The sequence below is a fragment of the Rhea pennata genome, chromosome 15 (genome assembly GCF_028389875.1).
Source record: "Rhea pennata isolate bPtePen1 chromosome 15, bPtePen1.pri, whole genome shotgun sequence".
NCBI classification, from domain to species: Eukaryota; Metazoa; Chordata; class Aves; order Rheiformes; family Rheidae; genus Rhea; species Rhea pennata.
Window position 1 is genome coordinate 13,127,795 of NC_084677.1, and position 24,815 is coordinate 13,152,609.

Genomic DNA, 24,815 nt, shown 5'->3' on the forward strand with positions numbered 1-24,815 from the left:
AGCTCCAGGAACTACAGAAATAATAATAATGCAGTATCATGGAAAGGGAAATTTTCTTGCACTCTTCTGCATCAGTTTAGGCATGAACCACATATAGAATCTAGATCTATGTGAATTCAGTTTTTAACAAAAGAGTCAAGATATAAATACAAGGAAAATACAGGATGTGTAATGAATATGTCATAGCTGTAGCATCCTGTTTGTTAAATATTTTGCTCCTGAATGGGGCCATCTTAGGTTTCTTCCACGTACATGAAGCTTTCCAGCTGGCCTGTAGCCAGTGTTTTAATAAAATGTCGTATTATAAAGAAGCAAATATAGCTTATAGCAGTAATAATATCTTCGATATTCACTAATCACGAGAAGTTTCAAAAATATTTTAATACGCGTTCATCGGGAAAAATAACAAAAAATCATCTCTTAGCTATGGAAAACCACTCTTCTCATGTTAGATGGAAGACTTGGGTATTTGTTCCAGTATACACATAATAACCTGAATGACGGAAAAAAGCGCGTTTTCTGAATTTGAAGACAATACCTAGCTGCAAAGGAGCTGCAAGGTCTTCAGAAAAGAGGATTAGGAACAATTACAAATCAAACAAATAGTGAGAGAAAATAGATTCACTTTCAATAATGGCATATGTGCCACATGTTATATTTGGGTAGCAAAAATTAACAGCACAAATATCCAGTGAAATCTGACTGCCAAGGCAGCACTTCCGCAGAAAAGAATCCAATGACTACAGCAATCCCATACTAAGTAGGAGTCAATAATATCCTGTTGCTGTGAAAAATATAAACAAACTAGAAAAAGGTGGACCAAATAAAGAAAGTTGAGAAGGATAACAAAAGTGATCAGCAGCCTGAGAAACCTGGTCTGCAAAGGAAGATGGAGAGGATTAGATTCACCCACCTGAGAAAGCAAATGTGAGAAGCAATAACTCCTCAAATATAGAAAATATTGATGTAAACAGAGAGGAATACTCTATTGTCTCCACCGAGGATCCAAAAATTACAATAGAGCTAAGAGACTTCTGTTCTCCCAACCAGAGAATTAAATCTATATTGAAAGAATTTGTCTAATCTGTTCTACACATTCTACAATCTATTTAAGTACCCTTACCAGTAGAAATTAATTCCACATGTCTAGTTTACATTCAGCTTGTAAAATCTAAGCCTAACTCTGTTTTAAGCCTAACTAGTTTTGTCTTCAAGGGACACAAGCATATGATTATTCATTTCACCTATCCGGCAATCCTTAATATATTTTTAAGAATGTTAGTGTCTCAACACCGAGGAAATCTGACTTTGAGCCCTAATGTCTTTCAAATAGCACGTCTATATATAATATTTCTGTAGGACCCCACTGAGCCACCAATCATGGCTTACAAGACAACCTGAATTGCAGACTACATTGCAGAAATTAAAATGTATTTGTAGGAAGGTCATATTTTTCTGAAATGCTAAGGGCAAGACGATATCTACAACAGTATTAAGGTGCCTTGTCTCCAGTCCTATCCACAGTATCGTTGTAGTGTGTGCCCTCCAATATGTCTGGAAGGATGTTCAGAGACGAGTAAGAACTTTTCTTTGAGAACAACTCTTCATTGATCCATGTACCCAGTCCAAGTGTCAATTTTAATCAATATGTTTGGGCCCCAATAAGCAGAGAAAATTAAAAAAAATACCCTTTATTCTCATACCTTTGTCATGTAGGCAACACATGAGTAAATACAATGCTGTGTATTGCTGTAATAAATATCTACTGTTATGTTCACTTGTTGTTGCTTGCATTTTTATGACTTTACAAAAAGAGTACAATATTTTAGTATCACTAGCATTTAATAGTCTCCTAACTCTTCTTTCCAAAGCACTTTCACACCAGTATACTGTTTAAACAAACCAATTTATTATTAATCCAAGTAATAAAATACATAAAAGTATTTCGAAAGTTATTGTGGTCATTGCAGCTGCCTGTATACAAGTAACGAAGATCAAATGCTTGTAAAAACTGTGCTATTAACTTAAGTGCTAATTGTGGAGTGTCATAATTAATGGAATGGCATTTTAAATAACTACCAATCCTCCTTACTCCTTGATGAACAAGTTTAACATAGTGTTTACATATAAATACAGTCAACATCTACCCATTCTCGTTCTTCAGTGTGGTTAGGAATCTGCCAGGCTTCTGAACTGGGATATGAGATGTGGCTCCTGACTGACAGCAGAGCGGTCAGGCACTGATGATGACCTGGAGCCAAGACTGACAGTCCTGCTGTTCTCAATCTATTCTCTCATCCACTGGTCATTCTTGAGTTAAGCTTCTTTCTCCTCCTTCTTGGCTACTGTCAACTCTGGGTCCAATTCCTGTTCTCACAGCAGATCACCTCTGAACCTTCTCAGTTCCCTCCTTCAGGCCACAGTTCTCAGTGGCTGCCTCTGTCCAGTAAAGACTGAATATCCTATCAGTGAAATGATGAAAAAATAACTTTTATTTTTATCCACAGAGGAAAAATGAAAAAAAAAAATCTCTTTCTTCTCTTTCCCCCTTACTGTTCAACATCACAGCAAAGCCAAACTTGTGCGTGTCAAGTATTACATGCTGAAATGATAAAAAAAATTCTTGCTAGCTACATTGCCAAGTTAGAAGAGATCAGAATGATCAGACTAGCCTCTTGTTCTGTTTGTGGAGTCCAGTTCTGACTTTACACACAATTTCACAACCAGGAAGCCTTAGAGGTTGTTAATTCACTGGAAATTCAATAGTGGGACAGGAAATAAAATGTTGCAAAGCTAAGGGTGTAATTCTGTCTCTGCATAGACAGAAATCATTCATTGCTGCTGACTCAACAAAAATAAAGCAGAGATAGCATCAATACAATGCACCCTTGCCTTGCTAATTTCTACCATATGTTAAATTCTCAGGCATCCCATACCAAAAGGAAAGTTTACACGAACTCTAATAGACTTCAAAATTACGCCTGTTAGGAGCACTGCTGGACCTGAACCATGAGATCATGTTCGAAGCAGCAGATGCAAGATCAGCAAGGAACTTCTTCACTTTGTTTAGCCATTAGAATCAATAGCACAGGCTACCTCAGAGGTTATTAATAACTTTGAAGGTTATTAATAGTGTAATTTCCCAGCAGCATTTTGGATGAACAGATTACAAGATCTACTTTCCAAGATATCTATCAAATTTGTAATTTCATCTCTGAGTTCTTTTTACTAGAGGAAAAAATACATAAGCAAGGATCTGCAGTGGCTTACTTAATGTATTTTGTACTGGGACTTCATCTTGGATCACAGGTGCAATGAAGAAAAGAAGAGCTGTGAAACAAGATGGTTTCTGCACTCAGCTGAAGTTAAAGACAATTAGTTGCAAGGAATATCATCTATAAAAAGTAAATTCATGTTTATAACGCAAAAATCCCTCCTAGTTAATGCTGCCATTACACTTTTCCCCAGGATAATGAAAGACAGCATATAAGCATCTTACCTGGCTGTAGGTCCAGCTTCACTGACGTTTTTTCTCAAGCCGTTCATACTTGAACAGACTGCAGAACAGTTCTTAGCTCTTCTGAGTGCACATCCTGCACAGCACTGTCATCTATGTACCACAAGTTGTTCCATATTGCAAGGATCTCCTTCAGAGCTGTCCCACGAGAATCTGTTTTGAAGGGCTGTGCATATGTACATGAGGTTTCTGAAAGCACCAAGTCAGGACCAAGGAGGCAAAAGGTCGCCAGTCTTGCAGTGATTGTAACTAGCAGGTCGTTAAAGTACTCACTACCTTGGAAAACTGTCCTCTTGATCCTCACCTCCACAGCTTCTGCATGATGTTTTCACACCACTATGTTTTTCAAAAAATCTTGCTGCACTTATATCTGAATTTAACCAGTATGTTTCACTGTCAAGCTAATAAAACTCTTCAAGCAGTCTCTTCTAAGAGTTTTTGAGTGAAGTCATGAAGTAGAGTATGGAAGAAACACAGAATTATGTGAGACAGTTAAGTTGTCATGTGGGGTCCGGGAAAGAAGGAGAGAAAGTTAGAGTACACGTGCCAATGCAGTGTACATATCTGCAGTATGACAAAACATAACTACCAAAACCAAGCTCAACTCCCAGACAGACATTAGATATGTCCTAACTGCAAAGTAGATGCATCAAAGCCTGAAACAAAGTGAAAGAGCCAAGCTTTACCACACATCCCAACTAGGGAAGCAAATCCACTCAAAGCATACATATGTGTATACATATATATATATATATATATACACATCTATATATATATATATAAACCCAGGCATGAGGCTTCCATGAGAAAACTGTTGAGTTTGGACTAATAACAAAGTAAAAAACAAAGATATGAGCTTACAGTATAGACACGACAACACATTTCAATGTAATCTCTGCAACTATTTAAGCTATTTAGTTTATAATTAAGCCCTTCACCCCCAAAGTATCCCTCTCTTCCCCACAGCTCTCAAAGTTTTCAGATGTCAGCCTGCCTGTGACATTTTTACAGAAATTTTTTACAGAAATATAGTCTAATGCTTTTGTTAGATGTGCAGTATTCTAATAAATAATCAAAGCTAAACTACTCCTAATAAAGCACAGTAACAAATGAGTTTTGTGAAGCCCTGGTATTGCTTTAACTTTTTACTGTTAGTTTCTCACTAACTCAAAAAATGTTGGGTAATGAGTCTGTGATACATTAATATAAATTGTCTATTTTGTTGCCAGCAAGTTTACATGTCAGCACGTAAACATACCAACTGTAGGCAAAGGAAGACACATATAAAATATGCATCAGGTGTACATGTGCAAAAACAGTTAAAAGCCATGCATTCCTGATTTTGCAAATGAGAACAACTGCACTTTTAGAGTTAAAAGCACATTTTCACTTAAGATAATGGGCACTGTGCCACTGACTTTGAGAAGACCAGGACATTACTCCAGAGTTTAATCAAGACTGAAGTCAATAAAAAGTCCCAGCAGAATACAGTTGACAGCTACATCACTTTTCAGAGCTACACTATCCTTTATACTATTAGGTGCTCTCGAAAGGAACATTTTGACAATAGTTGCATGGTAAACCAACTCTGTAGCTTTAAGTATCAACAAAGTCACAGCTTCTCTTTTACAGTCCTTTTCTGCATAATTTTACATCACAGAGAGAGAGAGAGCGTGTGCACGCGCACATGTGTGTGTGTGAGAGAGAGAGAGAGAGAGAGAAATGAGATACCTTTTTTAAGCATAGTACCATGAAAAGATGCTATCCAAAATAAGACTGTGAGTGTAAACTTGAACAAAACTATTGCAAACACCAGTGCAAAAAGATAGTCATTTACCTTAACTTCAGCATGACCTCTCATGAGATTAATCAACTATATGGAATATCTGACACAGAGATAATGTATTACACACACTGCCTTGATAAATTAGTGCTCATGTCAGATATAAGGACTTTCACAACTGTCAAGAAGCAAATGCAATATAAGCATCATGGACTACACAGTCACGGAGCAGGTTTATTCAAGCATCTTTTCAGAGAAGGGGATTTTAAGAGACATTCATTACAAACAAGGAATAAAGCCCTGCTACTCCATCCTCACCTCACCTGAACATCTTCTAAATCTTGAAGAATGGCTGACCATGAAAAGAAATGAAATAACAACCTAGTCTTCAGTGTAGAAAGGACTGAAAAAAAAAAAAACCCAATACCACTGCAGCACAGAAAAAGACATTTCCTTATCAAGTTTTCAACGATTCCTACAAGACAGCACATAGGGAACCCCAAATAAAGGTATACACCAGTTATTTGTTGAACTACATATCTGCATCAACCAGATGCAAACTGGAAGTGATCACAGCAGTCTACTCCAGCTTGACAAACAAGACCAAACAAAGGCAATAGTATGATGTCAAGAGTGAGTTCAGCAAGATCTGAGAATTTCTTTGTTCACTGTAATCCTGTCTGCAAAAGCAGGATGCATGTGTCTTTCCATGGGTTCCTTTTCTTCCAGTGTGATTCAACAGCTTGTTATGCTTGCTGTCAGGCTTCAATGTGGCACCTAGGCATGTCTCGAAGCAAGGAGGAGACAGTATAAAGCTGAATATGCTCAGTGGAGAATCCAGAAACCAAGAGGCTTCCAAAGCTTTCAACAGCAGAGACAGCAGACACGTGCCCAAGCAATAGTTTGAGGACTACAAAACAGATAGTCCATGTCCTTTCTACAGTACACACAATGGACATTGTAGAAAGCCCTTTCCTTCCCTCCTTACACACATTCATAACAAGATCATCGGACTGATGGAAGTAAATGAGACATAGGGAATGGTGAGGAGAGACCACCACAACCACGATGTACAAACACCACAGTGCAGTAAAAAGCACCTCTCCTTCCCTCTTTCTCTCTACTCTACTTTGATGATATATTACTGAAATGTCTCTTCTCCACCCAGAAAATTTACTCTTCTCTTGCTTGTCATGTTAACATCTGAAAGGTATAACTCAACTTTACAGTAGCACTGCGTAAGAATTCTGCTGTGGGTGAAAAAGTTAGAACAAAATGTGTGACGTTAATCCCCTCCTAATTACTCCAGTAATCTATACGTTAATGGGATATCATAATAATTAGGATAGTAATTAGACTGTGCAAATGCCCACAAGAGGGAGCAAAATTTGCATGCTTCAGAATATGCTTGACTGAAAATGTGCAAGTAGCCCCAATGAAGGATTACACTGCTGATGTTATGTCAGTACTAAAACGTCAGTGTAGACAAAATCTTTGCTCTTTGTAATTACAGAATCACAGTAAAGTAGGGTTTGGAAGAACCTCATAACATCACTTAGTCCATTCCTCTGCTGCAAGGCAGGACTAATGCTATTTATATCATTCCTAGCAGAAAGTAGTCTAATCTGTTCTTAAAGGCCTCAAGTGGTAAAGACTCCACAAGCTACTCAAGCAATCAGAGTTTTTCCTAGTATCTGACTTGACTTTTTCTTACTGTATTTTATATCTGTTGTTCTTTACCCTACTCACTCTTAGCACAGAGAGCAGTTTATTCAGTTCCTCTTCATATACCATTACTCACACAATTACAAGCTATTATCATGTCCCTCTGCTCCTGACTTTTCTTCTGCAGGCCAACAAATCCCATTCCTCCTTTAGAAGTCATGTCATTTAGATCTGTGATCATTCCCATTGCTCTTCTTTGTACTTTCTCCAACTGCTTTTTCTTGTGCAGTGCAGTGCCCAAAATGGGACACTGTGTTCCAGCTGAAATCTTTCCAGCACCATCCAGAAAGGAAAGATCATTTCTCATGTCTTGCATGTTCTCCTGTTTTAGTCACCCCCAGTAAAATGTTAGCCTTTTGCACCACAGCTTGACATCAGTGACTAACATTCAGACCACGATCAACCATAAGTTCTGCATCCTTTTTCAAAGGACTATCAAAAAACCTCAAAATTGTTTTTTCTTGCAGTTATACAAGTGCTCTTCCTGCCTAAGCATAGTTCTCTGTGCTTCGTACAGCCAATCCATCCTGCTTTTACTAGATCATGTCTCCAATTTGTCAGCATAATTCTAAATTCTTGTCTTGTCTCCTCCCAGTATTCTAGCAGTCCTTCTCATCTTTGTGTATCATCTAAAAATTCAACAATCACATTCTACGCCACCGTTCAGATCATTAATGAAAATAATTAAGAAAACCAGACCCAAAACAAACAACACCTGAGAAGCTTTCTAAATTAAAACTTAATACAATTTCTTGTCTTCAGGTCATGCTACAAGATCCTTTAAATCATAAAACATTTCATACCTTCGTTCATTGTCATCAAGATGAGCAAACAGCACGTTCTTGGAGATGGCTTTTGCCAGAGCAGTCATAGTTTTATAGTCCTTAGGAATAACCTGTAGGGGAAAAGGAAGGGAAATTACACACAATTATATTTCTTTATAGATCTTGAAATTTCTAAAAAATTCCTTTATTCAAGATAATGGATGCAGATTGATTTGAAACAGCAAGACAGATTTAGAATTTAATATAAAGCCCCTAGGAAAGTAATAAATAACAGTTTTGATAATGTTAGGATAAGAACTTATTTTTCCAATATGACAACCAGAAAAAGAAATATAAGATCCAGGGTGAATGGAGAGAAAGGTATCCATAAAATATCATTGACAGTAAAGGGGGAAATAATTAGCAGGTACTGGTAGCTAGGTAGTCTCGTTTCAAATCTCTCAAACTGAGGGAAACCTTTTTCATATTCTTCTCCTCCCCAAACTGTAACAGAAGCAATCTATTTTTAAAGCCAAAGAATAAGCAAAATTTCTCAGGCAAAAAGAAAGAACGTGTTAAATACACAAAGCTTTTTAGTAATGGTTGTGGTGGTATAAGGAACTGAACTCCTGAGAGGCCTACCTGAGTCAAAATTTTGTGCATGAGCTTCATGGCAAAAAAAAAGAAGTTGCATTTGAGAGTGAGGAGGCATTTTTATTTGTTAATTGAGGAGAAGATAAAACTCTTGTTATGCGTGGATTTGTTTGGTCAGAATATATGTAGAAATTCAGAAGTTTGTTTTGAAATTAGGTGACTTTTTTTTTAATCAGACTTTTGCAACGTTAGGTTTAATAGATGTAAGATACTAGTAAAGACACTAATACTCCTGTGTATGTCAAGCATCTTGTTCTGCCAGTCAGAGACTTTGTGATTATGTAAAAAATTTCTAACAAGGTTACGGTTTGTGAAAGATGTTCTTTGACACTAGTAATAAGGAATCTCAACACCACCTCTTAAAAGAAAATCACATGCTACTTAAGCAGAAGTTAACAGTTTTATTACTGACTATTAAAAGTCAGGGAGAATCACCTGATCATGTTTTATCTCTCTCTTTTAAGTAACTATCTGCTTGAAGAGAACGTGCAGCGATCACCTTTACAGCAAGATTCCTATGCTGTTAAGTTAGTAACTACAGGCTGTTGGATGTATTGATAAATAGTGCTTTCTCTACTGTTAGGAATGAAGCAATCAAATAACCCTCCATCGGGATCTTTTTCTGTGCTCCTTCAAAATGGAAACATGTCTGATGTTTATTCAGATCGAAAAGTTAAATCCCCTTTGATTTTCTCTAAGTGACATAACTCATTGCACTGCTATTAGCACTATACATCTTACTGCTCAACCCTTCAAGGGGTCTTTTGAACTGGCTTACAACCCAGATGTATTTCTATCCAACACTTGAATTCAAGCCAGTGATCGTTCCTGGCTGTCTATTATCTAGAAATCCATCAGTCTAATACAATCCTTGCCTTGATTTTTACATATTTAAAATTAGTTTCATAATTTGTCCTCCCTGCATCTCCCTTTATTTCTATATTCCAGAAATCTCTGCAACAAACACACATCTGCAACATCATGGGATTCATTTGCTGATGGCAGAAGATGAAGCACTGAGACAAAAAACTCCCAATGATAGTTCTATATTCCTTACAGCATCTACATCCTGACAGGGAAACATACCTTAAATTATTATTATTTACACCCAGTCAGTTCTCAGAAAATTAAAATCATAACAGCTGTGGTCACTGAACACACAGAACTTGATCTGTATTGCTTCTTCTGGCTTTAGATCAATTGCTGCCTACCAATCCTACTGCCAGGGCTTACTGACATCATTGCGAAAAGAAGGAAGAAAACAAAACCATTAATTTCAGATTTCATTAGGAACATAACAGAAATTACCCAAAGGCTGAAGAAGTACTGCCATTGATTTTCAGAAGAATCACATAAGCCCATATTAAATAGAGACAAATGTTATCTTCTCTTAGAAGTTTTTTGAGAGAGGTACTACCAAGTATTTCAAAGCAGCTTTTAAAATACCATGCAAGTATTTTTTTAAACAGTACAGGGCATTTTTAACAGCCACAAGAATACACTTTCCTAATTGATTTTTGGATGAAAGGCTTTCCTAATTCTTTGTTTCTTGAGACAGAAAACCCCAGAGCGGCCAATAAACTTGTACCATAAGTAGATGACAAAAGCACATCTGATTGCAAAGGGAAAAAGTATTCTGCCAAAGAACAGTGACTGACAAAACGTATTCCCATAACGAAAAAGCTTTTTGGTTTATAGCTATTCCAAGCATGTACAAAAGCATATTAGTAGAATCTGTCAGCCTTATGAAATGCATTTCCAGCTTAGCTCCTTAAAGAAACACGAGATACATAACTGTGATATCTGCTTATCCTTCTTTTAATAACCTATGAAATCTTTGGCCAAATGCAAGCAGTTCAGCAGAATTATTAAGACGTATCAAGGATTTAAAGTAGCTAGACGTTTTGTTAAAAAGGTGGTTAAAGAAGAGAAGCATAAATTAGGTTGCAGTAGTCACCATTTATTAAACAGTAGAGGATCCATAGGATCCATACAGATATATGTCGTGGAAAAACAGGATTCATGGGTTCAACTGCTTACGGGATTTCCTGTTTTGGAAGGAGCTAGCTATGCTTTGAGAGCTCTTTCTGCAACCAGAACCAAATTTGTACCATTATATTATGCCTCTTCCCACGGCAATGATCATAAGTACTGTTCATTTAGTTGACCTAGAGTAGCTTATTTGTAAATGAAAACAGATGCTCAAACTTCTACTATACTGGAGCATGAGGTCAGCTAAAGTAAGTTACGAGAAAATTTGAGATAGAAATTACTTTTGGAGGAAAAAAGGCAGGAAATGCAGCAAGATGAAAGGCCACCTTCTGAAACTGTGAGGTTCTGCCAAAACTCAGAAACTGCGAGGTTCTGCCAAAACTCAGAAACTGCATGGGTCTATGAACATCAACAGAACGACTGAGAAATAGCCACCAAGTTAAAGCAGGAAATGGCCTAGCAACACACTTCAAAAAGGGAAAGAACAGAGAATGCTGAAGCAACATAGATGCGGAAAGCACTTACACAAGGAGGCAGCAAAGGAACATGAGTGTGAGGGAAATCATCATGCTGTAGATATGCCGGCACAAGGGCACTATCCTATGAGCCGACCCATGACCCCAAGGATTCCAAATTGTGAGCAAAATACAAGTGAGTCACTTGATTGCCTTGCACATCTCAGAATCAGATAGAGAGCAGAACATTACCTTTCTAACGTAAGAAACAGCATCTTCCTCTGTGTATACCTCTGCACTGACTCCCCCTCTCCTGCGTCGGGCCTTCACCACTGGGTTGGGAGGAGGAGGGGAAATCTCATCATCATGAGAATCAGACTGGGAACTGGATTTCTGTCGAGCCAGTATTTGTTTGCATTCTTCCTGCAAGGCAAAAAGAGACAGTGAAGCATCCTACATACCTAACTTTCTGGATACACATAATACTCTCCTTTTTTATGACCCTCAGTAATCCCTTCATTTCTACATTTGGATGACTGTCTGTCAACTTACACACGCATACAGATCAAAGAAAATTAAATATTTGATGTGAGTAATAAAAAGGAATAACACCAAATACAATCTATGCACAGGTACATCACTCTGGTACTTGACCTGGCCATCTCTTTCTTACATGTAATGAAAAATAATGTATTATAAACTGCAGACATTTCACTGCAGCTACTCCTGGGTAAAAATGGAAAAGAACAAGGCTCATTTTGCTCACTCTCCAACACCACAGTTGTTATTTTCTCAGTTGGCTTCTGAAAGCTTTGAGCACTGCAGAGCAAGAGGAACTGACTTTGTATATATCTTTTGTCTTTCATACAGAGAATACATCAGAAGTCATATATCAGTATATCTGATATGTTTCTTCTTGCTCAGCTTTGCAGGCTTACTATCACCAGAGAGAAAGCTGTTCCCTACTCCAGAATTTCTGCCATTAGGCACATTTACAATCAATGGGACAACTTCCAAGCAAAAAAGATCCAAGGCAGGTTCCAGAGGACTATGAAAGATGATGGTTGGCTTAGTACCAGCAGGTCAATAGAGAGGTTACTCTCCAAATGCCGAGCTCCTGGAACAGAGATTACAGTAAGAAGGGAAATCCCTGAAGAGAGAAAAACAGGAAACAGCATAGAAAATCTTAGAAAAAGGATGTCAGAGTTACAAGATATTCTGTCAATTTACACACTGAACTATTCGACTTCTGGAAGATTTGAAAAAAAATGAGATTACTCATAATATTTTCATGCATAAAATCTCCAAGTTGTATGTTAAAAAGCTACTGTTTAACAGTGCTAGCGGTTTCATATGTGTGTGGCTAATGCAAGCAGAAGTTTATGTCGGAGGCCAACATTCCATTCTCCAGCTTTTTCAGGGACTCTAGGGAAAGTACACTGGAGTAAAGCTCCCATTGCATCACCTGTGTCTAATGGCCAAAGTACACAAGGCCTGTCTTTTCGTTCCCACTTTAGCATCCTGCTCATACCTCACTACAATGCCTTTGCTATCTCTTCAGTGCCCTCTTACTCTGTTCCTTCTAGCCTTTTTTAATCCTGCTTAAGGCACAAGAGACACGGAAATAGCACGGACCATGCGTCCAGTCCCCAGCTTGTCTGACAGAGGAAATTGAGGGGGACGTGCAGGAAAGACTGGAACATTGTAGAGATGCAAACTGACCTGGGCAGCAGAATTTGTTTGCTGTCATCTATTACTTTTTTGTATGCATACCCTCACTCTCAAATAGCCTCAAAGTTAGGTATATGAATGTATACATAGTTAGCCATTATCTGACTATTGGCAAAGCAAGCCTAATACTTTTAAGAGAATTCAGATTAGCCAAGTTGCAGGCTATACACAAGAAAATGCAGTAATGCTTGTGTTCCTAGGCACCCAGAAACCCAATAAAATCAGCAGCCTTTTGATAGCGACACCAGAAGCTGGCTGCTGTCTTATACAACCAATTTATGATAAGACTTAATTGGAGCTAACTAATAGAGCCGGTGAAGGAGGAAGGACGAGGGAGTATCAGTACCAGGCATGTGGCGAATTACCAACATAGCCAGTTGGTCTTACTGACACAGGAAATGAGTTATAGTTAACTCATCAGGTATGACACTAGAAAAGAGCGGTACAGAAAACTGGCACAAGTTCATAATTTTTAAGCTTGCAAGAAAAACAGATGATTAATATATGTTTTGCCATTGATGTTTACAAATGTCTCAAAAATCCAGTCATGCCACTTGTCTTTTCTGGTCTTATTCCAGTTGCTTTCTGCACCATCACTGACAGTGGCCCTGTTTTTAACCTAAGGAGCCTTTGACCTATTATTGCTAGCTAAAATAAGCAAAAATATAGTATTTCCCATGCTGCATAATTCAAAGTAACAACTTGCATGTTCTTTTGGCTAAAGGACTACATAAATATTTAAGAGACAAACAGAGAGATATAGTTTAGAGTGCCAACTAAATATGAGGCTTTTCAAGATCCTGACCTGCCTCATAAAGTGCCATGTTCTTTCTGTTACAAAATACCGTTTTCAATTGGGAAGTCATATAATACAACTCCTAGGCCATAACACAGCTGGACTAGGTTCTGCTCAGCAGTAAACAAAGCTGACTTCAGATGTATTAAATCCTTACTGAAACTTCTTCATTTCCAAGTCAAATTTCAAGTAATAGCACTGGATATGTAACAAATTATTCAGCTAGATTTTCCTATTGTGTAAAAACCACAAGTCCTGCTTAAGCACTGAACAATTTCTTCCCCACATACAACTCCTATCTGACTGCCTCTAGCTTTCTTAATTACAATTATGCAGAAATATGAACATTTAAAATAATAGGATCCATTTTCATTATACTTAGTACCTGCTCATTAAAATTGTGAGTGCAGAAATTCAAATAATATTACTGGACATTTCAGCTTATACATCTCTGACAGTATATCAACACACTCTTGCTTATTCTAAGTTAACACAAACACATGCACTTTCTTCATATGTTTAACTAGGTAATGAAGACCTTTCTGGACAGTAACCACTTGAAAGTATATTAGAAGATAACTACAAAAACCTACAGTCAGGTAACTGTTTAATAGTATTTTCCACTCATACAGTTCTTTTCATACATACCGTGTTTACTCATAGAGAAAAGCAATAGCTTGCCCCATTTGAATATCAAACATACATTTTTATTTTTTCAGTACACATTGTATAAAAGGCACTTCCAAAGAATTAATAATCTCCTCTGCCCCAGCACAGATTTATACAAGAAAGAAAGCTCAGTGAGATAAAATTAATATCACAAAGCATGCTCTTAAACCTAAATACCTTTTAAAGCCAAAAAGATATTAAAGGATTATAAAAGTGAGTTACCATATGATTCATTTTAAAAGGAAGTCTCTTCACTACAAACTCCTTTTATACAAACAGCAGATAGTTGACTAGCTGGCTTTTCCATATGCCGCTATTTGTAGTCTAGGTAGGATTTCCATTACCGAACTAAAGAGTGCCTTTTGAAAATAAAAGCATACACTACGTCCTGAGCTAAGCTTTCAAAAAGTCGTCTTCCATGTATCCTGGGGAAATACAGCAAACATTTTAAAGGAGGAATGGACTCTCTTAAGAGTAGTTCTTCAAACAGTGATCTTTAGACATAGCTTGATATGAACGCTTGTGCAGAACTCATTCTCAAGTAAACACCTCACCATCTTTTGTTGTCATGACAACAGGCTTTCTCACTCCCTATTCAGATGGCACAGATAATTCACAATGGCACAAAAATCATATTTCCTAATCATGTCCACATCAAAATGAAGCACTCCTCAGAAAATACACATACTTTGAAAAGACACCTGCAAAACAGTGTGACTGGTTTTGGGCAAACCCCAAAGAGCATCTCACTCTTTCTTTCACAACAATACCTGCAGTGGCTTCAGTGGAGTTGCTCCTGACTTGTGCAGAAAGGACAGACTTAGCACTCAAACATGTACAGTCTGATTCAGTCATCCATACTTAAACACCTACTGCCATTTTGAGTGACCTAGGGCCTTGCTTGGCTTTCAGCTGCCATTTCAGAAGTGCATGGGTCTCACACTGTCCTGCGTTATATCTACCACCACCAAGAGACATCTCATGTAATTTAGAGACTCTTAAATGGCAGTAGGGACTATGTGTGGGCAACTTGAGCCAAGCCTCCGGAGTCATTGCCATGGTTCAATATTATGATATATTAACATACCCAAAACCTACAAACTAACATTGCTGTATCATAACAATACCTTATTTTACACATAAATAATCTAATCCTACTTTATTAAAACTATGTTGCAACTGATCAAAAAGCTAGTTAAAGTCAAAGCTGTAAACAAGTCTTCCGTGTAGTCTCTGTGGAAGATGGATAGTGAAACTGGAATGCTGCGGCTGCCTCCAATGGGTATGGTAATCAAGCCATACATTCAAACCGGAAAGGAAAAGAGATCACAGAATGGCTGAGGTTGGAAGGGACCTCTGCAGATCATCTAGTCCAACCCCCCTGCTCAAGTAGGTCACCTAGAGCATGTTAGACAGGATCATGTCCAGGTGGGTTTTGAATATCTCTGGAGAAGGAGACTTCATCACCTCTCCGGGCAACCTGTTCCAGTGCTCTGTCACTCTCACAGTAAAGAAGTTTTTCCTTACATTCAGGTGGAACTTCCCGTGTTTCAGTTTTTGCCCATTGCCTCTTGTCCTGTCAAAAAATCTATCATGTTTGCCTCAAATTAAAAATAAATAAATACACCTGTAGGACAGATCTATCCTTTGAATGTTCACTTCTAGCTAAGACATTTGTGCTACAACAGGCTGCTGTACAGAACATACGAATTTAGTATGCTGTCCTCAGTGTACTGGGTCATTTCTTTTCCTGATTAACATTTTCATGTATTTTCAATGAGTTCAAACACTGCAACTGAAGTGGTCACAATGCAGAGCAAGTTTTCGGCTTTACAGTTCCTTATACGCTACTGCTCAAGAGCACGTTTCCTGACCCAGAAGCTTTCTTCGCTCCTAGCTGGAGCATTTCCAGACAGAAATTCATTTTCAGTAGTTCCTCTCCCAGTCTGTCCTTTCAGGCTCTGTCATTGTCTGGAAACACATAATGCTGAAGTTTAAGGAACACCTGCCAGGGCTCCAAAGCACTGTATAGCTTTACAAAAACATTTCAAGATGTTTAGGGGTAAGTCAGCCATTAGGTATCACTGCTCATTATCTCTGTTCCCTACAATTTATTCATTGTGTTCAAAAAGTCACAACACAAATTGCAAACTAAATGAAGTATTTTCTCTTTTTTTTCAAGCACACTCATAAAGCTTGCTGACTGACAGGCCTGAAATCTACTTTCTATTTATCCACAGATTTACAGCATAGTTCATACTCAAGTAACAAATCTCTTTGAACTGGAATTGACCCAAAGGAGACATTTTCAATACAGGAAGGCTTGTAACACCATCCCAACACTATGAGACTAGAGAGACAACACCAGAGACTGACACTACGAATTACAACAAGTAATAAATGTCAAAAGGAAACCATTCCACTTTACTGGAATCACAGAACTGACTGACTCCATCATTCAAAGTGAGAGAAACATGGGAGGTCTTAATGCCTTTTCCAGTCTTTTCTTTGTCACAGTAGACAACTCTACTACCTTTTAGACCATTCAGGCTTGTAATCTTAGGCTTTTTACACAATCTTAACTATTGTTCCACTGCCTTCTCGATGTGAAATGTTATCTTTTTTTCTACAGCATCCCTAAGAAATATTCCTAATATCCTTGTCTCCTCCTAATTTATTTATCCACTTAACAGTCACCTACTGCTTTAATTACTACAAGTGACCTCTGTGGCCTCTCTGCAAATCAGTTCATTCCCAATTTCAAATGTAGGCAAAAGTCTCTTGTCAAAAATCTGCCTACTCTTCCGCAGCTCTGACTTCATCACTCCTGAATCCCTTTACTGGCCTCTTTTTACCTCTTGCAGCGTGTTAACACTTCCTGTCTGCCTTCAGTGTCTTAGAGTATCTCAACCCAGTACCTTCTCTTCCCTACTTTCTTACATATACCTCAGTATACAGTATAGTTACGTTACAAAATACAGACCATAGTTTTGGTGCCTAACAGCTTATATAATTAGAGAACTGTGGCCAGCATTTCTGATTTTTAAAATACAAGTCAAATAACAATGTATGTATCCCTACCTTGTATAAAAAGAAACACACCCACAGAAAAGCTCTATTTCTACTAGATAAATGTAGTTTAAACTAAAATGCAAAAATATTATGCTGTCTTCTTTAGTAACAATCAGAACACCTAAGTTGCTTCACAGTTTTTAATCACTGCATATATATATATAATGCCAAAGCTGCCTACGTATTTTTTTATTCCAGCCTTGTAACACAGTTGTACCTTAATCCAAGGGAAACTTCACCTAACCCAGTGAGGTTTATTGCATGTAAGAGGCAGAAACGGACCAGTAGAGCATAGGAAGAGACAGTTAATACTTAAGCTCATCAGCAAGCAGGGAATCATAAATATTAGTATGTCATTTTGCTCCTCAAAATACTTCTATTGTGGAGCCTTCCTTAACGTTTAGAAGCACACTGATATCTTTCAACCAAAAGTGTCACTGAAGGCAAAGATGTGTGTCCCTATGTCACTTCAGAGCGAAAATTTGTCTTTAAAATATCTCTACCTTTTCCACTCCTTGAAAAAAAAAATCTATTCCATTTATTCTTTGTTCTAAGAAAGAGTATAAATTCTTCTCTTTTGTTCTCTTTCATCCTCCTCCCCTCCACACACTTTTCATTCTTATAGGGAATACAGCTGTTTCTGAAACCCAAAATAACTTACTCTGTGTGTTATGAGTGCTTTGACTGATATAGTGATATTAAAGCTAGATAGTAACTTGAACTGCACGCTCACACAAGAATCTTGGTTTCACGTTGATCTTTGGGTGGGATGCTAAGAACTCATTAAGTACTTTTTTCACCATGATTTTCCAATACATCAAAACTAAGCTATCTACAGTGATATTTTGATTTCGAGTCTCCCACAGCTCACTTCCTCAGTTCCCTAGTGTCTTGCTTAGGGGTGATTTGAACCTAGCAGGCCTACTTCCCTGTGCATTACAGATTCTCAACAAAGCTGTCAGGGTACAGCTCCAATACAAGCTGCCACACAGGCAGTCACGGAGTCACAGAACTCAGCAGAGCACAGAGAAAAGCAGCAACTCCACTGTCCAGAGCATTTCAAAATCTAAGGTTCTTTTCTCAATTGGAACAAAGCCAATTCTGAAATTACCTAAGATCTGCTGTGAAAACAGTAGTTCTCTACCCAGTCTTACTGGTGTCCATGCAGATCTCCATTCTACTTGCCAAATTAAAATGGATCCATTCAGCATTAAGAAGATATTTAAAAATAAGGAGCCATCTTTTCTAAATTTAGGATAATATTAATGAAAAATTATTTGAAAGTAGGTGACTGCATCTCTTTTCAAGAGAAAAAACAAAATTCATCCTCATTTTGGAAGTGTCTTCATTTGTATCATTTTTTACGTAGCTTTTTCCTTACTATCACTTCTACTTGGCATGCCTCTTAGTTTAAATTTATTACAGTGGGGAGATTGACAAAGCTTAACCAGCTTTTTTTCCCCCTCAAAGTACTTTCTACAAATGAAAGAGAATAAAAGGAAGTAATTTTGAAGATAATTTAGTGCCTTTGAGAAAAGCTACTGCCTAGCCTTGGCCAAGCATCTGGCTTAATTGAAAGGGTCAATAGTTCTCAGAATGCATTGCCCAATGCACTGACTATCATAAAACACAGAGAAAGAGAATTAGAATGAATGGCAGGCTCATGATCTCAAAACTTCTCATCTCCCATAATCTAAAGTTTGGCCTTATATGAAATGAGCTACTATGTAGTCCAAGAGGCTTCTCAAAAGCAAACTAAATTAGAGAAGAATTTGCTGAATGGCAGATAAACATGGGGCTAGATATTCAGCCAGTTCTGGAATCACAGGCTGCAGTCTGGGCAGAACTTAGGTCTAGGCAATCTCGATTCTGAAAAATCAATCAATAGAATCAAGGCTTGAGAGTCCCCAAATCGGTTTAAGAGCTGGATACTTGACAGTCCTGGTAATCTGTTTGGAAGGCTACAAAGGTGCAGTCAGTTAGAGGCAGATACACACATATATTTGAAAGGATATACCTCTTCCTGACTGTAAAGACCAATTACTATGAAAAGGGGTTGGTTGTTCTGTTAAGGGCAAGGACCTTACTTCGGTGTTGTAGCTAAATCGGGCCTTATACAGAGAGGATGGAGAGTTTGGAAAAGAACTTGCAATGGGATAGTTATCTACAAAGTCAGTGGCAAGACTGCTGTCCATAACAGAGAGTCAGTCCAGTACCTGAGCTGGCAATCTCTGCAGGCAGTCATAACACTACCTTGTGCCAGGACACTTAAACCAGGAGACCACACCTATCCTACAATAAGACATCACTGATGTGATATGAACAGTGGTATTATTCTTTTTAAATAACTGGGGATCTTTCTTACGGTAACACCTACCCGTGGTAGTAAAAACAGTCATATCTAGCCCATGCTTCAGCTTATTCTGGAACTAAAAATGAAACAGGTGTTTTCAATTACAGTCAGCAATCTAGATAATGATAAGGCACTGAATATTTGCAGGGTTAATAGGGCTTTTTGGTGGGTAAATGGGAGTAGACACAGCTTCAAAAGTATTGACTATAAGCACTGCTAATAGAGTAGATTACTCCTGTACTGACATTCTTCCCAAACATAATACCATTCATAAAACATTGTAATTTCTTCCCAAGTTATTCTATGTTCTCCTGAGTCTCAGCTACCTCTCTTTTTTTCTTTTCTTTTCTTTTTTCTTTTTTTAAATAAAGCTTCTAGGAGAAAAAAATAGTTACTACAATATAAATCAAAATACTGACATCTTACTGAGTCTTCGACAAGATAAAATGAACTAACAGCACAGAGATCTAAACTTGTGCTAAAAATCTTAATGATGGTCAGTTGCATCTGAACAGCAGCAAGCTGGCTGTAAGTAAAGATCATATGAATTCAAAATAATAATGTGAGCATGTGGCTTCCACAGAAAAGGAAGTAAGACATACAAAGTAAAGAGGGAGTTCAATGACTCTCTACTGTGTCTGTACAAGTTCTTAAGAGCACAGCTTCAAATAAAACTAATTTTATTTCTTGGGAAAAACTTTTTTTTCTCTTTTCTCTTTTAAACTCTTTATTCTCCCTCTTTCACCTAAATCTCCTGTGTTTAGGAAAGTCTTAAAAATTCAGCCAGTTTTCCCTTTATTTGTTCCAAGTCTAAAACTGAAAACTATCTTAACAATGCCTGAGGCTGACCTCAGCCATCAGAGGCATGACTTCTTCACACAGAATGACCTGAGCTGATTTATTCTAGCTCTCTTATGTATTGGTATCAGTGAAGTGGCAGTAGCAAGCCTGTCTAAGCCTATCCAGAATCACAGTCACACAGCAAGCACAGCTGGTGCTCCCATCATTTCACTGCTATCAGCATCTCGGGTAGCTCAGGTATGTTCACACATGCTTTAGCAATATTTCTGACCACAGAGCAGATGCCACCCAGCTGCCTTTCAAGCTTTAAAAGATACAGAAATATTTTTCATATTAATCTTTATCACACTGCTTTGTTAATGCATTTTTTAAATACCTTTTCCTCTGTAGGTTTTTCCTTCCAAACCGTAACTTTCCCCAGCTTATCTCAAAGGAATGAGTTATATTTACTTCAGAATGCACGCATGAAACAGTCATCTATACTTCCTCTAAGAATGAATTTCATTCTTCTGGCCTGGCTCTGGCAAAAGTTACTGACTGAAAGGTGTTTTTTTCTGATAAAATGTTATTACTGAGAGAGACTACCTTTGCAGAAAAACCTGATGCTCAAATACCTTTGGTTCCGAAACACTTTATTTAAAATAAACTATACTTAACTAGCTGTGAATGAATTTTCTGTCATTACTGACTTCTTTTTCAGTCCTTCTTTACAGCAAAGCTGTTAAAAACATGCCTTTATTTTTCTGCGGATCAGGTTTATCCAGTATTATGTGCAATACTGTCCACTATCGCTAGGTGGAGCTCTCAAGAGACTCTCATTTTGCTCTATTTTGTTAAAACACTAAGTCCACAGTTTTCCAAAATTTATTTTAGGGATGGCACCTTAAGATATGCAGCATCAGCCTGAGTCCATAAAACCACTGCCAGTCCACAGCAAGCATATAATGTTCAACAGCGCAAAAAAGTGCATCTGTTCTAATATGTGCACAGGACAACAGGAGTGAGTAAGGGAGCACCCCCGCTACGTATCATAACGCAAAACATGCTTTTAACTCTTTTGGTCATTTTTAACAAATGCAGTCTGATGACAAATTATAATCCTTGCATCACACACAAGAATTCTATATAATATCCAATATTAAAGTACACATCAGCAAAGAAAGGGTTGGGATTTTTTCTGACAGGCTCTACTTTTTAAAGGTAGCTTGCTAATTTAATATTTTAAAGTAAAAATGTACCAAAATATTTAAATTTTTCAGACCATCCTTTCAGTCTAGAAGCTGAAAATCTTAAAGTCACCTGAAAATCACTGACCTTTTCTAATTTTTCGAAGTGTTCTCTGAGGAATTTCATGGGCCGGTCTGGCTTTGCTATGCAAAGGTTTACAATGCACTCTTTTAAAATCTGTTGGATGTTGTGCTTCTGAACATAAAGTTCACATCCCTTCAGGCTCTCATCTTCTTCCACATTGCAGGAAGAAGCAGCAGCCATCTTCAGGCCTGTAAACAGAAAACAAACCTAGGTAAGAAAATGGTGCAAGAAAATGAGACAATTCTCAAATCTGTTGTCAGAGAACTCTGAAAGAAACAAGGTATTTTAATAGTCTGTTAGCTCTTCAAGAGCTATCAGTTCAGAACATTTTAATATTCTGGGACTTTGTACAGGGAAATATGGAACCATGTCATCTTTATAAGATTAGCATAGGAGAAGGTACAAAAAGAGCATTTTAATCAGTAGACATTTGTCAGCCTTTGGAAATAACAGTGCAGTTAATCATACAAAGCCATCAGTTTCAAAGACACTTACTACACGTCAGTTTAATGCCTTGCATTTCTATCCAGACTAGCTCCCTTTCACCAAAAAACCTAGTTTTCTGTAATACGGGAAAGATTTTTGGTGCGGGTAGGTTTTAACACCTTCCCTTTCAAAAAAATTGAACAACTCTTCCTCCTCCCTACCAGGGCAGGGAAGGAGGGGGCAGATCAGCGCCAAAGGTAAGTTCACTAATCGAGAAAAACCCTCTCGTGCCCGCGGCGAGCTGCTGCTCGCTCATTACGGAGCGGAAAGACAAGCTTAGGACGGCGGCGGCTACTGCCCAAGAGCCTCTGCATTCGCTTGCGGTCAGTTATTTCCAACGTCTCCCAGCCTCTTCCCCCCTCCCCTTGAGGGCAGCTCGGGTATCTGCTTTGCGCATTCAGGGATGTTTCGGGGCAACGTGATGCACTGGGGAGCCCAAGTGGCACAGACAAGCGCCGCCGACGGCCGGCGGCAGCCCCGCAGCATCCCCACGGCAGGCCGGGGAAATCCTTCTCCTCCTCCTCCTCCTCCTCCTCCCCCCACCGGTTCCCCGCCAGGGACTTTCCGGAGCCTCCCCGGCGCGGGGCAGGGCTGGACAGCGCGGCATCGCCGCTGCTGCCGGCCCCGGGGCAGAGCATCATCCCCCGAGCGCCGCGGAGCGAGTCGGCCGCTCGCCGGGCTCCGCGCCCAGCTGAGCCCCAGCCATCGCTGGAAAGCAGCTGGGAAGGCGCGGGGGGGAGCGACGGGCCGCCCAGGCGGCGAAGGGAAGCGGGGTTGGGAGCCAAAGCGGGGGGGGCCGCGGGGGGAGGAGTGGGGCGGATAAATACCTGCGTCGCTGGAGCAGGGAGAGCAGTGGCGGCTGCGGCTCCTCTCGCCTTCCCTTATGGAGGAAGGGGGAGGAAAGGGGGGCTCCCAGGATCCGCAGTGCAGCCGCCGCCGCCGCCTCCTCCCCTCGCTGCCGGCGCTGCCTCCCCGCCCGCCCGCCCGCCCGCGCCGGGGCCGCGGGGCCGCCGCGGGGACCCCTTCCCACCCGCGCCCCCCGCAGCTCCCACACAAAGGCGCCGGCACCGCCGCGGCTCGCCAGCAGGAAGTCGCGGCTGCTGTCACTCATCGGCAGGCTCTGCCCTTCCCCGCCGCCTCCTCGGGAAAGCCGGCGCGGCGCGGCACCGCAGAGCCGCCCGGCGCCGCGACATGGCCGCCGCGGCGCCGCGACATGGCGGCGGGGGCAGCGCGGGCAGCGCCGCTGCGGGCTGGGGCGCCGCGACATGGCGGCGGGGGCAGCGCGGGCAGCGCCGCTGCGGGCTGGGGCTGGGGCGCCGCGACATGGCGGCGGGGGCAGCGCCGCTGCTCCGGGCGCGACGCAGCCGGGCGCCTTCACTCGCCCCGGCCCAGTGGCCCCTCACCGCAGCCTCGGGCCTCGCCAGCCACTGCCCGGAGCGGCCTTCGCTCGGCCACTGTGCTGCTCCAGCTGCCTGCTAACGTTTCTCCTTTTCCCGGCAAACTCACGCTCGTGATTGTCGCAGGATAAAGGATAAAACACCTCACTGGTCTGTACAAATACTGGTCTCGTTAAATCACTTCCTAACTCTTTTTTGTCCAATAGAGTGAAGTAACGATACCATAGGCTCCATGGGCTAACCAGTGCTACAACAATGTGGGACCCCCAGAGTTTCCCAGTCAAGCTAGGAGCAGCGAAGTGACAATATAAATGTATTGCTGGCAAGTACAACCTTATTTTAAAAGAATAATTTGAATTACTTCTGTAATTTATTATTCTAAATTAAGCATACTTAGTGAAGACTCAGTTGACCCTAACAGTTAGTATCTGTTGATTGTACAGGCACAGTCACCAGAATAACACATAAAGTGTTCTGTTGTGTAAAGCACTGCAGAACTAATACAAATAAATACTAAAAATTATATAATGCTGTTACAGAAAGTGATGACTTGCTGCTACTGCTATCAGTGTATGCTGATTGCACTAGGAAAAAAAGAAAGGAAAAGTGATGCCACAGGTTACATGTAAAAGTTTCCATACAGAAGTAACTCACCCCAGGAGATGTACTCTGTAGTGGTACAGCACTGAGGATCCAGCCTGTTTGGTTTCCGTTGCCATCAGTCTTTGCACATCTTTTCCACCACTCCTGTTGCCCTATTGGTTTGTCTCAGGTTTGCTTCTCTTTTCTCACGTGATATGAAGAACAGGTGCCTCTCCTGTTTTTAGCTATTAAATGTGCTGAAATGACTGTCGTTTCTCTTTGGGGCTTCACTGTAGCACCTGGAACGTCCCGTCAGAATGCGAAAGTCCCGAATGAGATTGGTAGTTGCCGCCACCTGTGCCGCAGAGCCGCCTGTGCTGTACAGCAGAAGCTGTACTGCGGTCAGACTCACTTCTCCCCAGTAGTACCTTCTTGGGTGGTAACTTAACCTTGTACCACAGCACTGCTGTCTCAGTACCATGCCTCTTGGTTGGTAAAACTCATGCAAGGTCTCTTCATGACAATCTCCAATAGTTTGTGCTAGGTGCTTACTTAAAGCATATCCTTTCCAGATGCCTATTTGGTCTCGTCTACTTTTTTTTTTTTTTTTTTTTTTTTGCTTTCTTGTCTTTGCTATCTTTGCCTTCCTCTCTTTCTTAATAAGGATATTGATTATTAAGGGGGCAAGGCATGGAAAGATAGCCCCTCTCAATGCTGCAGCTCCTCT

General features: G+C 39.9%; 1 protein-coding gene across 2 annotated transcripts in view; it reads right to left on the reverse strand.

Moving 5' to 3' along the window:
• The window catches only part of PRKAR1B (protein kinase cAMP-dependent type I regulatory subunit beta), a 97,975-nt gene extending 74,888 nt beyond the window's left edge, over positions 1–23,087 (reverse strand). The window contains exons 1-4 of one of the 2 annotated variants that reach the window (XM_062588741.1): positions 22,937–23,087; positions 21,627–21,811; positions 11,143–11,313; positions 7,829–7,920 (exon numbers count right to left, since the gene is read on the reverse strand). In XM_062588741.1, the coding sequence (XP_062444725.1) occupies positions 7,829–7,920; positions 11,143–11,313; positions 21,627–21,803 (440 nt within the window). In that variant the 5' untranslated portion in view covers positions 21,804–21,811; positions 22,937–23,087. Of the gene's footprint in view, positions 1–7,828; positions 7,921–11,142; positions 11,314–21,626; positions 21,831–22,936 lie in introns of both variants that reach the window. The other variant, XM_062588740.1, reaches the window with a different exon arrangement.
• Between the last annotated feature and the right edge of the window lie 1,728 nt (positions 23,088–24,815).